This window comes from Lissotriton helveticus, chromosome 11, assembly GCF_964261635.1.
Source record: "Lissotriton helveticus chromosome 11, aLisHel1.1, whole genome shotgun sequence".
NCBI classification, from domain to species: Eukaryota; Metazoa; Chordata; class Amphibia; order Caudata; family Salamandridae; genus Lissotriton; species Lissotriton helveticus.
The window spans coordinates 259650405-259666191 of NC_136072.1; the positions used below are offsets into that span (position 1 = coordinate 259650405).

General features: G+C 43.9%; 1 protein-coding gene across 1 annotated transcript in view; it reads left to right on the plus strand.

The window, feature by feature from the left end:
* The first annotated feature begins 4069 nt into the window (after positions 1 to 4069).
* Positions 4070 to 15787, plus strand: part of LOC144790775 (phospholipid scramblase 1-like) — a 209036-nt gene continuing 197318 nt past the window's right edge. The window contains exons 1-2 of the mRNA XM_078665470.1: positions 4070 to 4130; positions 5728 to 5873. Of these exons, the coding sequence (XP_078521596.1) occupies positions 4070 to 4130; positions 5728 to 5873 (207 nt within the window). The remainder of the gene's footprint in view (positions 4131 to 5727; positions 5874 to 15787) is intronic.

A 15787-nucleotide genomic window follows, 5' to 3' on the forward strand; every position in this document is an offset into this window, starting at 1 on the left:
GTTAAAAGCAACCACCAGTTGGGTATCATCTGCATAGGTGACAATTTTGATGCCGGAAGGAAGCACTATCCCAGCTAATGGCTCCATATAGATATAAAAAAACGTGGGGTTCAGGGAAGATCCCTGCGGAACCCCACAGCTAAGGGGCCATAGTTTAGATAGAGTAGCACCCTCCGAGACCTGAAAAAATCGGTCTTTCAAAAAGGATTGCAGCCAAGTGAGGGCCAACCCTGTCACCCCAAGATGTTTTAGTCGGGAAAGCAAGATGTTAAGATCCACAGTATCGAAGGCGGCACTGAGGTCCAGCAAGATAATTGCTGATATGCCGCCTTGGTCCAAATGCTTTGGTCACCCTCTATCACTGCCAAGAGCGCTGCTTCCGTCCCAAGCTTAGGAAGGAAACCTGTTTGGGAATCATGAAGTAGATTGTTAGACTCCAGGTAATGGACCAAGATGGTATTGATATGTTTCTCAAGCAGATTGCCCAACCATGGAAGGAGAGAGATCGGGCGATAATTGGCCATGATGGAAGGATCCAGGTTGGGTTTCTTCAATAATGCTCTAACTTGGGTGCATTTCCACACCAGCGGCACCTTTCCTGAGGTGATGGAAGCGTTTAGAGCATTCAGGATCACTGGCCGAATTACATCCGTAACTAGCGTAAGGTGGCACGGAGAGGCTGAATCAATTGGAGAACCAAATGTTAATCTAGAGATTAGTGTGTTAAGTAGTGCCTCATCGAGCAGGGGAAACTCCATTAAGGGACACTGTGGAATCAAAGGACTACTCTCAGAGCCGAGAAGAAAGAATTTAACCTGAGAAGAAGTAAAGGAATGGGAGATGAACTGAATTTTTTGATGGAAATATTCAGCCTGCTTGTCACAACGATTTTGGGCCTCTTTAGGATCAGGGAGTTTTTGTGGAGTGCTAATGAAAGATCTGGCAATCCGAAAGTTCTCCCTAGGCGAGCTGTCTGTCACGCTAATCCTGCCCTCATAAAATACAGATTGCGCAGTTTTAATTTCAGCCTAATAGTTTCTGATTGCTTCTCTATAAGCGTTTCTACTGTCAGCTTCTGGAGCCTGCCTCCAACTCCTTTCTAGTTTCCTACACATTTGTTTCAGTTCTCATAGTTTGGGAGTGTACCATGGTGCCAATTTTGATTTCTTTTTTTATATGACATTTTCAAAGGGATTAAGGAATCTAACAAGGTTTGTATCCAAGCATAAAAATTACTGTTGTCCTTTCCAGGGTCTGAAACAGACAAAGGAGTGGTAGCATACAGTGAGGTAGACCACTGGCTGACGGAAAGATTAGGCCATTTCCTTTCCAACAGTGGAGCCGGACTTTGCACCGCGGAGAAGGCCATGGTTTCCCATTCCATAGGAACAAGTAGGGGATTTTGAGGACCAACATGGAGTTTTAGGTCATTGCTAAACACAACATCAAGAAGCTGGCCCTTCATGTGTGTAGGTGCAAAGCCCTTCTGGACAATTTCGAGAGCTGATAAATTAGACAGAAGATCCCTTGCATGGTGATCAGAGTAGTCATCTAAATGTATGTTCAAGTCTCTGAGAACTGTGAAATTCGCTGGAGATAATGCTAACTCAACAACAAGGGACGGAAGGCTGTTAAGAAACTGACCCATTGGTCCTGGTGGCCGATAAAGTAACAGGCCAGAAAAGGGGACAGTTGGTGAAATTTCAAGTGCAAAGCTCAAACTTTCACAGTCAGGTAGTTCCTCAGTTGAAGAACGACAACGAAAATAATCTTTGAAGATTATCCCGAGGCCCCCACCTCTGCCATTTTTACGATCCGCTCTATGTAATAAGTACCCTAGCTGTAAAATCTGAGTAATGGCTGGGTCAGCCTCATCCCGCAACCATGTTTCAGATAAAAAAAGAGCATCAGGATTAAAATTTACCAAAAGAAGCAAAAGTTCATCAGAAAGCTTGATAAGAGAACGACAATTCAGAAGAACATTTTTTATTTGGGACCAAGACCCCTGAACTGGCTCAGTATGGGGATTAAGTTTAAAATCACAGTGGGGACAATTTGAAACAATATTAACAGGACACATAGAATGTAGACACATATCACCAGTGGCTGCCCTTAGATTCCACAATGTCTGTGAATTATAGCTATAGTGGTAATTCTTAATATTATCCAAATTACCAGGGGTCCTGACCCCTGGTCCCGGCTGGGCTCGGATGGGCGCAGACGGGCTTGCCTTGGGCGCGTCCGCTGCACGTGCTTATGACGTGGTAGCTATATAGTCTAGGGTGCTTCAGAACTAGAGCGCTACCCCACCGGAAGTAAGATTATGCTCCCGAAGGCCCTCCACACAACCGGCAAGAGCCGCGATGGACCGGGGCGGGGAGAATAGGCAGGTAAGAGTGCTCACAAACAATAATTTTAAAAAGTATGACTATTATTAAAACAATTCAGCGCAAGTAGCATTAAACACAATCACACAGCAACTGGCAGCATCTCTTGCTACAGAGAATCATCGCATCCGCCTTTCTCAAAACATTACAACTGCAAAAAGAAAATGGAGGCCCTCACCTGCCCAAGCTGCCGACTTAATTTAAACAGGGAAACCAGAATGCAACTCCCAGGGGTATCCCCCAGGTACCTCAAAAACAAGAAAAAGGTGCCATCAGCAAGAACTTGTGAAGAGGCTTGTTTCACAATAATTACTAGCGGCTGACATGAATTCAATCATTCATCCTTATGTCTTTGTCCTCCATTCAGAAAGGCGATTTTCTCATGCTAAAATCTTTGTGTGCAAGCTGCTTCATAAACCTGAGCAACTGTTATCACATTTTCATCAATACCTTTGCTTTCAGTTGTACATAACGTGTACATGGCCCGATGGATATCGCAGTTTTTTTTAAATAAGAATAGTTAAAACTGATTGCAATCAGTTCACATTACACAGATTCAAAGTTACGAAAATAAGATTGACATGTTTCTACTTACATGTTAGGGTGAGGATTACTCGGGACTTCAACAGTTAAATTGCTTTATGGAAAATTGAAGGAATGGTAACCATTAGCTTTAACCAGTTCTGAAAGTCTAACTGTCCCCGACAGGAGGCATTCTAGGCAGGCAGCCATCCTTCCTTCATAATGCATGCAAGCAGTTTACAAAGGAACAGTGTCTTTGGTTTTATAAAAGAACATCATAGAGCGTAACAGCAAATTACAAAAGAAAGATTTCAAAATGCCATTCACCAAGGTAATAGAACCATACACAGATAAGAGTTACGTAAATGTAATGCTGGTCTTCAAGGATGGCTGCTAATGCACTTGCCAGTATATGCCTGGACATGACGTGTTGAGTCTTTTCCAATTGTTTGGGAGGTTTAGACCTTCTAATTCTAGTTCACCGGCAACATGGGTATCACCACAATGACTCCGGACTGGTCAATGAAGGGGAGCCTCAAACCCTGGGTGTGGCTGTTTAATCCACCATCAACAATGGAGAGTCCAGTCACAATCCACTTTCAAGCTAGATCTCATGCATAATGCAGTGGGCATGATCATGGGAAGCATTTTCCGGTGCATGCAGCATTTGCATGAAATCCACATCTCCCAGGCCGAACAGGGACCAACTAATGGATTGGCGCTGGGAGAGGGAGGGGTCATACCACAGGGGAGGGCATCAGTTCTGCAGGAGTCATCCAGACAACATTTGAGTCCTCAGCTTTGCAGCCAACCTTCTGGGTGACTATGCATCCTACATAGGGTTCTTGAAGTAATGGGACCAGCAAGTCATATCCCTTTGTCGAGCCCAGCAGGAAGCTACATCCCACAGCAGCAATCACAGCAAGGACAGAAACCTCTGCAATGTAGCTGTCCGGGTGGGTGGCCATACTTGCTTTGGTTTGTCCATGGAGTCCTGGGGCGAGAGGAAAGCAGCTGGGTAAAGAAGGAGCTAGGGAGGAGGTTGTCCACCTAATTCCTAGAGCCCATCTGGGAGCTCCAGGTTACACAAATTGTCTTGTTTTCTATTAATTTCTTGTTTCCTTATAATAAATCCGAAAGTCTTTTAGAATTTGATATAGATGGGGCATCAACCAAAAACAAGGATATACCTAACTCATGGCTTACCTGCCCCATTCAGAGGTAGGTGTGTTTTAAAGTTTCTGTCAGAGGAGCATCATCTGCCTCTGCCTGCAGTAATGCTTGACTGATGGTCAATCTGTCACTGGACCATAACTCTGTGTAAATCAGAAAGTCGGCTCTATTTAGGGCTGTTCTTCCATGGTACAGTTTTCCTGTTCCTGTGGTTGGTGGTTTGTTTCTTTAAATCCTAAAGATATCCCGACCACCCTATTACCATGCATTCCAATTTTGCTGCAACTGGCTCTGCAGAACCAGTGGAAATAATTTTGGAAAAAAAATCCCCACCATTTAGGTGAGGTTCTCAAAGTATGGTTGGTAGCCTCGTATTGAGAAGCAGGAAGCATGAACCATAGTCTGAATTACCACCTTTGTTTTCTCAGCCTTGGAATCTTCTTGAAAATGGAATGTAAATATTTGCCCAGTTATTTATGGCCTGGCTTGCAGCCGCAGTCGTTGACAGACAATTATGTGAGGTTTGCAGTAAGGGCATTTGTCTCTGCCAACATGTTGGGAGTCAGGAGTACATACTTTGATGGGGGTCAGGAGTACATACTTTGATTGGGCAGAATCTGTGCGATTCCACAAAAAAGTGCTTGCCCGCCACACAGCTGTGAACATTTTGTTTATTTATTCAGCTTGAATTTTCAGGGGCCCATAATGCCATTGTAATGTTATTTAAGTGTCTGAGATAAGTTGCTGATTTATGGTGTTTTTTTCTGGGCGCAAAGTAGATGGAGATGGGCAGGCATTAAAATACAGGGAATGTTTGGGCTGATTGAGAATGCATTCATAAACCGAACCTTTTGGCATTGCCAAAGATTGTTGTATCCAGTCCCTTGTCAGTAATACATCCAGCTATCAAGAACGCTTTAGACTACGGTTTAGAATGTGGCATGTGTTTTCTTTGAAAGGGCATGAGGTCAGTGCAAGAATTGCATCAGCAAACTAAAGAACCTGTTTTCAAACATCATAGAGAACTCTATCCACACTTTCGTTGGTCTTCAGAGGATTGAACGAATTTTAATCGAGCAATTGCTTCAATGGAAAAATGAGTTGTCCTTTATGAATGCTATATAACAGGTTTTAAGATAATTTATTCTAACATTTAATCTTATAACACTTTTGATTAAATGAGTTTATTCCAAATGTATCAAATAGTGGCGATTTAAGATTGCCTGGTTTGCAGTGTCCCTGAAAGAATACAATTTGGAAAATTGACTTTCTTGTCCCAGAATAATGTTTGATCAATTGGTCAAAAACCAGTAGCTAAGAGCCTTGATAGATTTGCACAAAATTATTCATAGGTAAAAGATAGGAAGTAAACGTAGCATCCCTGAGTTTGCAACGCTCCTATTAAGACCTTGTATACACTGAAACCAGAAGGGTGGGATGAAATGTGTAACAACATGCTCTACTCACAAAAAATGCCCAGGATATGTTGAATATAATCTGAAAGGGGATGAGAATTTAAAGAATGTTTCAAAGTCCATTTCCCTTTTGCACCAATAAACTTTCGGTCCTCTGTGGAGTTTTGATACCCAATGTACAATTTGTGAGCATAAATATTTTCAAACGTGTTTTGTTTATTGTATTTCAGGTCCTCCAGTTCAGCCTCGCTATGGGTTCCAAGGTCATCCTGGAGTTCCTCCAGTTGCAACTCAACCCGGTGTGGATGGAAATATGTGGATGCCAACACCTGTTGCTCCTCAGAATTGCGCACCTGGATTGGAATACCTGTCTCAGGTACGGTTTATTTTTTTGGGGAAAAACACCAATATAACAGGGCTTCCGTTTCAACTGCTAAGATTAATACGATGGCAGCCAAGGCCGTAACTTTGAAGGTACTCAATGGTTGTCTCTGCATTTAATGCCATTTTTATTTTTTACTTCTCAGAATTTAGGCCCGCATTGTTCCCAAACACACCTGGGTCCCATGTTGGCCACTAATAATAAAAGCTAAAATAATTTCTCACTCACCTGGTACATTTACCTTGGATGTTGGACTCATGGAGGTACCCTCAGGGTCTACACAGTGGAGAAAAAGGACATGTTTCTCATTAGCACGGCTGTTGCCATTTAGCAGGGTTTGGTCAGAGTGGAGACCTTTCAGACCTTTCTAACAAATTGTTGTGAACTACGTCTCGTTAAGGTTCTTGAATTAATGTTATTAAAATAGTTAGAGTAGGCTTTGTATTCGCATTTCAATATACATTCTGGTCAAATCTAAATCACTTTAATTGAAAATTGGTATATTTAATTAGGAGTAAACTGGTAAATTCACTAAAGAATGCTTTAAATTTCACACTTTGATATTATTGTTCTTTCTCAGGTAATGAAGGTGGTGGTATTGGATTTAATTTCTACAATTACATAGTGCCTCCCTTGGTGAAGGGAGGGAAAAGAGTAAAGAAGTTAGCGGAAATGGGCAATATTTTTATTTACCATTCCTAAAATCTCTCTTAATGTAGCCTTCATAGCATCCTGTCCCACTGAAATGCATGATAGGTAATATGGGCACTTTTTAGTGAAATACTGCCTCAATTTAAATACTATATTACTTCTAAAAGCTGCAGGAAGGTTATTTGTATTTAAGTTTTGAATTGCACTGAGCATCAGAAATTACTAGACACTTCTATTTTCAATTCCAGTAGTGCTTTTCTAATGGATTGCATACCTTTACATAGACTTTGTGTTTCAAGTCTCCAATCTGGGAAGATTATGAGAATAAATATATTTTTTCTTCTTCTGTGGATGAACTGTTCCATTCCCAACTAATATATACACAGCAGATTCGTAGGTGAGACTGGAAGTTGCTTTTTGAAGCTCATTGATAAATTTGTGAGCAGCTAGCACACAATATGTATCACTTTATCACCTGGCTGTGGTCCCTTGCCATCACCTATCAGTGTGGACTGCATTTTCAGTCTTTCCAACCAAGGGGGTCATTACGATGTTGGGCGGAATCACTTCTGCCCGACTCGGTCATGGGACCTAAAGACACCCGGTCGTCTGACCTAACCTGCCCATTAGGATGCAACCGAATACTGTCCGGTCGCATTCGTACATGTCACTATGAGAGCATGCATTATGGCCGTAAAACTGTCATAATGCATGCTCCCATAGTGAAATGGGAGGTGCAGATCATTTCTGCACCACAAGGTGCCTGTCACATGATGCAGGGATTATTCTGCTTGTGTTCTGTTGTTTTGGGATATCACTAAAATATTGTTTCTTCTTCCTACTGCTTTTTTAAGTTTCTGTGGTCTAAGCATGCAGGGTTTAGAAGCATCTTTTAGGTCTTATTTAATTATTTTGTAAACTGCAGAGAATCAGGAAATATCAACCTCTTATTTTATATATTGGCTAAGTTTGATTCTTTCACTGATAGGTAAAATGGTTGGTTTCATGAGAATCTTTCCCAATATCTACAGTCACGTTTACCCACAGACATCAGCCCCTTTTTCTAGCGAGTCAGTATTGATAGTAGGTGAATTGCCAAACACCTGAGGCTTTAAACATTCACTGCAAGGTGTAGTGACAGGTATATGTGAAGAGAGTGCTGTCCCGAAACATCTGAGTTAGTGATAAAAACATGACATCAGACGTTTGGAAAACATGTAAGGCAGTGTCTCTTTGAATGCTGCTGCAAAAAGTTCCTACTAATTTCAACAAAGATTGGAGTGATATTGTTAGTATTTGCAGTAATTCAGCTATGTATATGAAAAGATTGTGTGGTGACCTGTCTAAATCGTTACCTGAGTTCTAGTGCTTACCTGAAAGAGATCCTTGCCACTTGCTTGATGGTATGCTGAAAGCATCTTTACAATCTTCAGAGTTCATAAAGAATGCTATTGACCATGTAGTCCATTCTGGTGCACCGTTTCATTATGCACATGAACTAAAACACAAATATTTCCCATCTTGTGATTTGTGTGGCATCAAAGAAAGAATCGTCCCAACTGTGTCATTTAGCCGGTGGTTCTCAGTCCTAGAGATAGTGAATTCTATTTTATCCATGTGGCGACCATTTACAGAATTTTTGCTTAGTGAAGATGCCAAAAGCAAGAAATGTGAGGATCTTTGGTCGCACATTAATAGTGATGTGAAAAAGTACACTACTGCATTTTTAGATTTTACAGGAAAAAATGACTGCTGTAGTGGACATAATAAAAAAACTAGAGTCTGAAAACACCCTTGTCTACCAATTAATCAGTGTATTTTTTTAACTTTATTTTAAGTTTTTAGAGAAAAGAAAAGGAAGGAACATTACAGCAGTACTTGCAGTATATACACGATACAATCACTTTGGCATACACAATAATTGATATAGCAATGTAAAGCCAGTATAGGTAACATCTTCAGCACCTAGTCCACAACCCTCCTGTTCCATACCAAAGAAGGCTGCTGCGTCCTGTGGGTACCTGCAATACTCTTAAGTTTCATAATAATTTACAAATCCAACTTATTCTGTCGCCCTTCTTAATTTGATGCAGTTCTGCCTACCGTTACATGCACTATAATGCGACCGCAGCAAGCAATAGCATTATTCTACCTACACCAGTCCTGTCCTGTTCTGTGCGGGTAGAATCCTCTGCGGCTTTTTAATTTCAAATTTGTTTTATTGGTTTTGAGAGCAAAAATAGGCAATACAAAACAGTAGGTATGCAGCAGGCATATATAGCGAGCGAGGCATACAGGCGCGTCTTCTCTAAAAGTCATCAAGTAAGCAAGAAAAATATGCCAACACAGATATGCAATGCCGATGCTATGATTAAGGTGCCGTGCAATAAAGTCAACTGACCAGAACAAGAAGAAGAACCAAACCCCCCTCCCTCTTCCCAACATCCCCTCCCTCCCCCCACCCCGACCAGTATGCCGTTTGTCTGAAACCTCTGTTATGACATGTTCAGAGCTGTATGCTTCAGGGCATTCGAGTTTATGGGGGATCTTGTGGTGGTCCTGCAAGCCGTAGAATGCGGAGATACTTTGGGCATGTGATTTCGTGAAATTATTTGGACATGAGGGACAAAAGCGGCTGCCAAACCTTCTGAAATGAGTCTGCTGTATGTGTAAGCGTGGCGTGAATACGTTCCATGCCTAACGTGAACCATAGTTTATGCAGCCATCCAGTGTGAGTGGGTGTGGTGGTTGATCCCCAGAGTGATAGGATATGTTGTGACGCTGCTTGCATGGCAATACCAATCTGTTTACCGCGAGGGGACCTCAGAGGAAATGTAAGTGCGTTGGGTAGTCCCAAGATTGTGTATGCAGGGAAGCGTGGAATTTCAGTTTCAAAGGTGGAATCGATATCATCCAGAACCGCCTTCCAGTATTCCTGAAGTGCGCGGCAGTCCCACAGGAGATGGGTCAAAGTGCCCCTTTCACCGCAGCCCCTCCAACACAACGCACTTCGAAGTGGATTGCTTTGATTGAGTCTGACCGGGGTAAGGTACCAGTATATGGCCAATTTCACCGCCGCCTCTCTGGCACTAGTATTATGAGTGGTGTGTGCAGCTCTGTAGTATACAAACCCCCATTCCTTGGGCGATTATGCCCTGCCGAGTTCCGTTTCCCAGCGTTTCTGTCCCTCCGTCTGGCCTGGGCCGGCCGCGGGTGATAGCATCTTGTAAAGGTCTGAGACAAGGTGCCGATCCGAATCTTTCGTGACCAGCCACTTCTCGAATGGTGTCATTTGCCGACTAACTAGGGGAGCGCATTCCGGGCTCAAAAGCCAGTGGCGGAGTTGGAAGTATTGGAACATGTGAGGCTTGGTCACTCCATAGCCTTGTACAATATCGGTGAGGGGGAGAAAGCCCTCTAAGTCAAAGAAATGGCCGGCAGAACGGCAATCCATACCACGCCATTGTGGAAAGGCACGAGAGTCAGCGCCCGGTGGGAATTCCGGATTGTCTAGGATCGGAGTGAGTGGGGAGGGGAAAGTTGTTAGGCCTCTCTTGACCACCACCATGTCCCAAGTCCTCATAATGGTGCGCGTGATGGGGGATCGAAGAAGATATCGTGGTCTGTGTTGGCGAGCAAGGAATGGGATCTTCCATAGTGACGTCTGGGCCATTGCTCTATCCTGAAATAGCCATCTCTTCTCGGACTCTGGCCTATACCATTCCACCAAGTAGCGGAGTTGTGAGGCTTGAAAATACTGCAAGAGGTTGGGGATTCCGAGACCACCTTCGTCTACACCTCTGTGCGCCACTTGTTTATGCAGCCGCGCGTGTTTCTTTTCCCAAATGAACTGATGGAAAGCGGTTTGCAGGTCAGCAAGTGCGCCAGACGGTGGCAGGGCGGGGAGAGTCTGGAAGACATACAAAATCTTAGGTAAGGCTGACATCTTCACTGCCGCTATGCGGCCCAGCAAGGAGAGGGGTTGTTTCGACCAACGTGTAAGATCGGCCCGAATCTGAGAGGCGAGCGTTTTATAGTTAAGCGTCACTGTCGAGTCCGTGGAGGAGGTGAGAGTAATTCCCATGTATGGGAGCTGTGCGGATGTTTGTAAATCGCAGCCAAAGTCAGGCGCCGGAGTGCGAAGGTGGGCATTGCTACCCAGAGGCAAAATCAAGGATTTCCCCCGGTTGATTTTGAAGCCAGACACCGCCCCAAAGCTCTCCAGTTCCTCCAGGAAAGCAGGTATAGAGTGGGATGGTTCATGGCCGAAGGTGATACCGTGGATGCGAGGATTGTCTCGGATTTTCTGCGCAAGTGGCTCCACGTATAAGGCGAATAAGAGGGGCGAAAGAGGGCACCCCTGACGTGTGCCTCGCTGTATCTCGAAGGGGTCCGCTTTAAGGCCTCTTAGCCGGACCCGAGCTTGAGGGTGGTAGTAGCAGCTTGCGATCCAGGCTTGAAAGCGGTCGCCTAACCGGTAACGCTGTAGGACCTTCTGCAAGTAGGTCCAGTCGACTCGGTCGAACGCTTTCTCTGCGTCGATAGCCAACAGCGCCGAGTCTGAGTTTTGGAAGTGAGTCTTATCCACTAGATGCAGTAGCCTTTTAGTATTATCGCTGCATTGGCGGTTCGGGATGAAGCCCGATTGATCCGGTTCAACGATTCCCGGTAGGCAAGGGCCCAGACGGGCCGCTAGTACCCCTGTGAACAGTTTCAAATCTAAATTAAGTAACGATATGGGGTGGAACACAGAACAATGTGTTGGGCTTTTGCCCGGCTTGGGCAGTACTACTATCTCTGCCGCAAGCATATCCGGGGGTATGGAGCTCGGGCCCTCGAACGAATTAAATAATCTCGTGAGTACCGGTGCTAGTATCTGGCCAAAGAGTTTATAAAAGCCTGATGAAAAGCCATCAGGTCCCGGCGATTTGAGCGGGCGCAGGCGGGAGATAGCGGCCAGGACCTCGTCCAGGCGGATAGGAGCATCTAAGGCCTCTGCGTTCGTTTGAGACAATGGTGTGACTTCCGCTGACTGCACTCTGCGGCTTTTTTCAACAAATATGCATGAAGTGGCCCCCAAATATCTTTAGATTGACATTTAACAGGCATTAACACATTATAATTCTCAGATTGCATAGAACAATAGGCCTGATCAGTGTGCCATTCAGATAATTTAGGTAAGGGGCCACGCATCCACCTCATTGCAATCCTATGCCTGGCAAGTAGTAGGCCTAAAGAGGCCAGCCTATGCACAGCTTTTGGAATGTTTTTGTCAAACCCCAGTAGAGCATCCAACGGAGGCTCTGGTATTACCCGATCCAGCATTTTATTCAATGCGGTGAACACCCCGCCCCAAAATGTGCAGATACCAGGGCACTCCCAGGCCAGGTGTGTGAAATTGGCATTTAGTGCTGTACATCTCATGCCTCTATCGTCCTCCCTCAGCCTGTATCTATGTAGATGCACCGGAGTGTAATAAGTTCTATGAAGGTATTTAAAATGAATTAATCTGTGCCGTCAGTTCTGCAATATAACTTTAATATTACTAAAGCAGTGGGACAATTGTGCAACTGTGATTTCCATTCCTCCCATTCTATCTGAAATGTCTGCTTTATTGGGTTGCCTGACCTTTGAGGAGTATGTAAAGTATTGTGATGCCATGTTGTGGGGATTCCGATTGTAACAGATACGTCAGTGGTTTTATTTCTTGCGGTTCGGACATGTTAGGTCCTAATGTCGCACGCAGTGCCTGTAACACTCTGTACTATTGGTAAGTGTCTAATGCAGTCAACCCTTGGGCCGGAATGGACACCTGTTCCCACGTTCTCACAACACCGTCCCAGGAACAGGTCTCCCATGTGTACTATTTTCAGTTTATGAAGAGTTTGTATTGTTGCACGGTCATTACTGAGTGGTAACCATTTGCACCAGATTATGGGTAGGTTGGGGGAGTATATTAAGCTCAGCTGTTGCTTAACTGCTATTCTGGGTAACTGAGACCCTGTGCAACCTACTGGATCAAATATGCCGGGTTTACTCTGAGAGTCACCAGTCAACAATTTTAGTAGCGGGGTGGGGTAGACTATATGATATTTGATATGAAGATGCGGCAAGTTATGAGGGCCATGTATCCAACCATGCGCATGTAGTGTCTGTGTGGCTCTGTAATATCTCTCCATAGCGGGGGTATTAAACCCCCCCTCCGAACATGGCTTGGTTAGATTTTCCCATTTTACTCGAGGTTGTTTTCCAACCCCGGCAAGGCGTGTTAGCAATGTGTGTCAGCTATGAAAAAAGGATTTAGGTAAACTGATGGGAATGTTTGAGAAAATAAATAGAAAGCGAGGGAGCACCACCATCTTCCTTAGTGCGATAAGGCCCACTAAGGACAATGGGAGTTTAATCCATTTTTCAATGACCTCAGTTATTTTTGTATTTCAACATCCGTAGTTTTCGGACAGTACAACCTCTGGATCTGTATGTACCTTTATGCCAGGAATCTAACTGGGTCCGTAGTCCACTCTATATGGTAGTTAGTATGAATGGGAGTGGTGATAACTGTTAACAGAAAGATTGTTGACTTATGCTAGTTAATATATAGGCCTGAGTGTTGCCCAAATCGCTCCACCTCCTGCAACATTGGTGCTAGGTTTTGCTCAAGGTTACATATATAGAGTAATGTATCATCCGCATATGCTGCAATAGTTAGGTTATATTGCAGGGATAGTATACCCTGCACAAGAGAGTTCATTTACTCAGAAAGGATGACCAAGCGTGGGGCCCTTGGACCAAACACAGCAAGAGGTAGAAAAGGCAATTATCTCCTATCTGAACACTCAAGAGTGGGAAGATATGCTTGCCAGATATTCACCAGATCAGCCACAAAGAAAACCCCGGCCTGAGCACCCCAACAGGAACCAGCACCCGCAAAACTAACTAAAAACGAGTCAAAAACAAGTGAGCCCTCAAATGAACAAGCTACTAGTACTTGGGCCTCTCTTCTAAATACAATTCAACTGGCTGTGGAAGCGCTCCAATACCAGTCAGAAAAGATGGAGATCCAGCTCTCATTGTTGGCTCTATTCACATCAGGCATTGATGAAAAATTAGGGGATATGAATGGCCTGATAAAGAGAGCCCGATCTGACGCATGCGTCAGCTCCAACCAGATTGTTTACAAGATCGCCACCATGCCCTCAATACTGAGCAGTGTCCTAAATTAGATAAAATATGAAACTGCTGGTCCCACAAGCAATGGCCAGAATAACCCAGATACCATGCGGGCACGGGCCAATTTGTAAAACCACTAAATAGTAAGTCGCCCCCAGACAACTCACAAGAGAATACTGAGAAGTCAGGCGGGCCTGGAAATAGAGGAGTAAACAGAGAAATGTTAACAATCCAATTAGAAGGGGATCAAACTTCGAACCTCAACTCCAAACAACGCAGAAAACAAAAAAGGAAAGGACGCCAACAAAAGGCCACTGTAAATCCAACAGCCTTCTATCCCATTTTCTCAGGAAAGTACACCAAACGGGACATCAACTCGGGGGAACCAAGCCCACAAAAACAAACCCCGCGGCTGCAGAACAGTCCTACTAAGCTGGTGGAACAAGGAGGCACTCCATCTTTCCCAAATACAGATAGGGCCCACACGGAAAATAGGGGAGTAAAAGGACAAGGACCCATAATTAATCCATCAACTACAAAATCAAGTAACAGCTATGATCATCAGCCGCAGCACTGCCAAATTCCAATAGGTGAGTCCTGCATACCTTCTAAAACTCCTGAATACAACCAACAGACAAATGCAACTGGGGAGCAACTCGTGGGACAGTCCTGGGCAGAAATAACGGGCACTGCAGGTAATAAGAATCAAGTTATGGGCAACATGGGGATCATCCGGGCATCAGAACGGGGCTAAACAGGGATCAGGGTTGCACAGAGGATAAACATGCCATCACACTTGCTAACGACTGTTCGAGCTGGAGAAACCCACAAAAGCTGAACCACCAAAGCGTGCAAGCTACAAAACAGCCAACAACAGCCAAACAAAGGCATGGAATGTCACGCCAAGAGGTCAAAGCAAACGAGTGGAAATCCAAGAAACCAGTTCTATACATCAACCCGCACCAACAATAACCAACACGGATTATTGGCCAATACCACAGCAAACATGCACCATGCAGCGAGAACCTCAGGCTATAACGATTATTACTAAGTTGACAATTCAATTTATTTTATTATGCTTTGGCTCTCGACCGAGGGCCACATAAAATATACAGAAATACAATAGAAAACAATACAAATGCAGAGGTTATCCGCCCAAGAAGTACCTAACTTACATACAGACTAATTTACACACCAGAACAGTAAATAATTGGCAAGTCAAGAAGCATCTCCATGGAATATCAATAGATAGCTAAAAAACCTTTAAAAAAATTAAAAATGTGGAAGCAGAACATTTCGTTAGGAGGACAATACAGTGCATGAAGAAAATCATTCAGGGTTAAAATGCCAAGACGGAGACAAATTACTTTTATCCATCTAGAGCGCCATTTACATAACGCCGGGCAAATCAATAGAACATGCATGCAGTCCTGAATATTTGAATTACATAGATTGCACAGAGAGGTGGAGCCATACCATTTAGATAGTAGGAGATTTAAGGGTATTAAATCATAGCGTAGCAGGAACCAGAATCTTCGTATGCCGTGTGGGAGGGACCATCGCACATAAGGTTGTGGCTGCTTCATCAGATAAGTATCATAGAGGATATCAACATTCCTCTTTCCATGAATTAATTTTTTGTCCGATTGGAAGCAGAGGTCCCAAGAGGCTGCTTTTAAAACAAGTTTTAACTGTGTAGGGGAGTACACAAAAAGAATTGTTTCATCTAATTTTAAAAACTTTACGGCTATTCTGAAATTACGAACAAGTTGGGAGAACTCATTGAAATTACCTAATAGTTCATTTTTGAGAAACGCTCTCAATGTCCCAACTTCCGCTCTTGCAAGGCAAGCCACCCATCTTACTAGGGCGCAGAGTCCCTGCACCCAACTGCTCCTTAGACCGAATTCGAGCCTACAGGCGGCCAGAGAGCATGCAGTATTTAATGAGGAAAGAGATCTTAAAAGTTTCCCCTCAATCCTATGGCAGAAGTCCCACTTTTTCACCTCTATTAACTCTATGCCATAGAGGATTGTTGCTGGGATTTTAGATCTGTACACCTCCAATAAAATCGGGAAGTGCCGTTT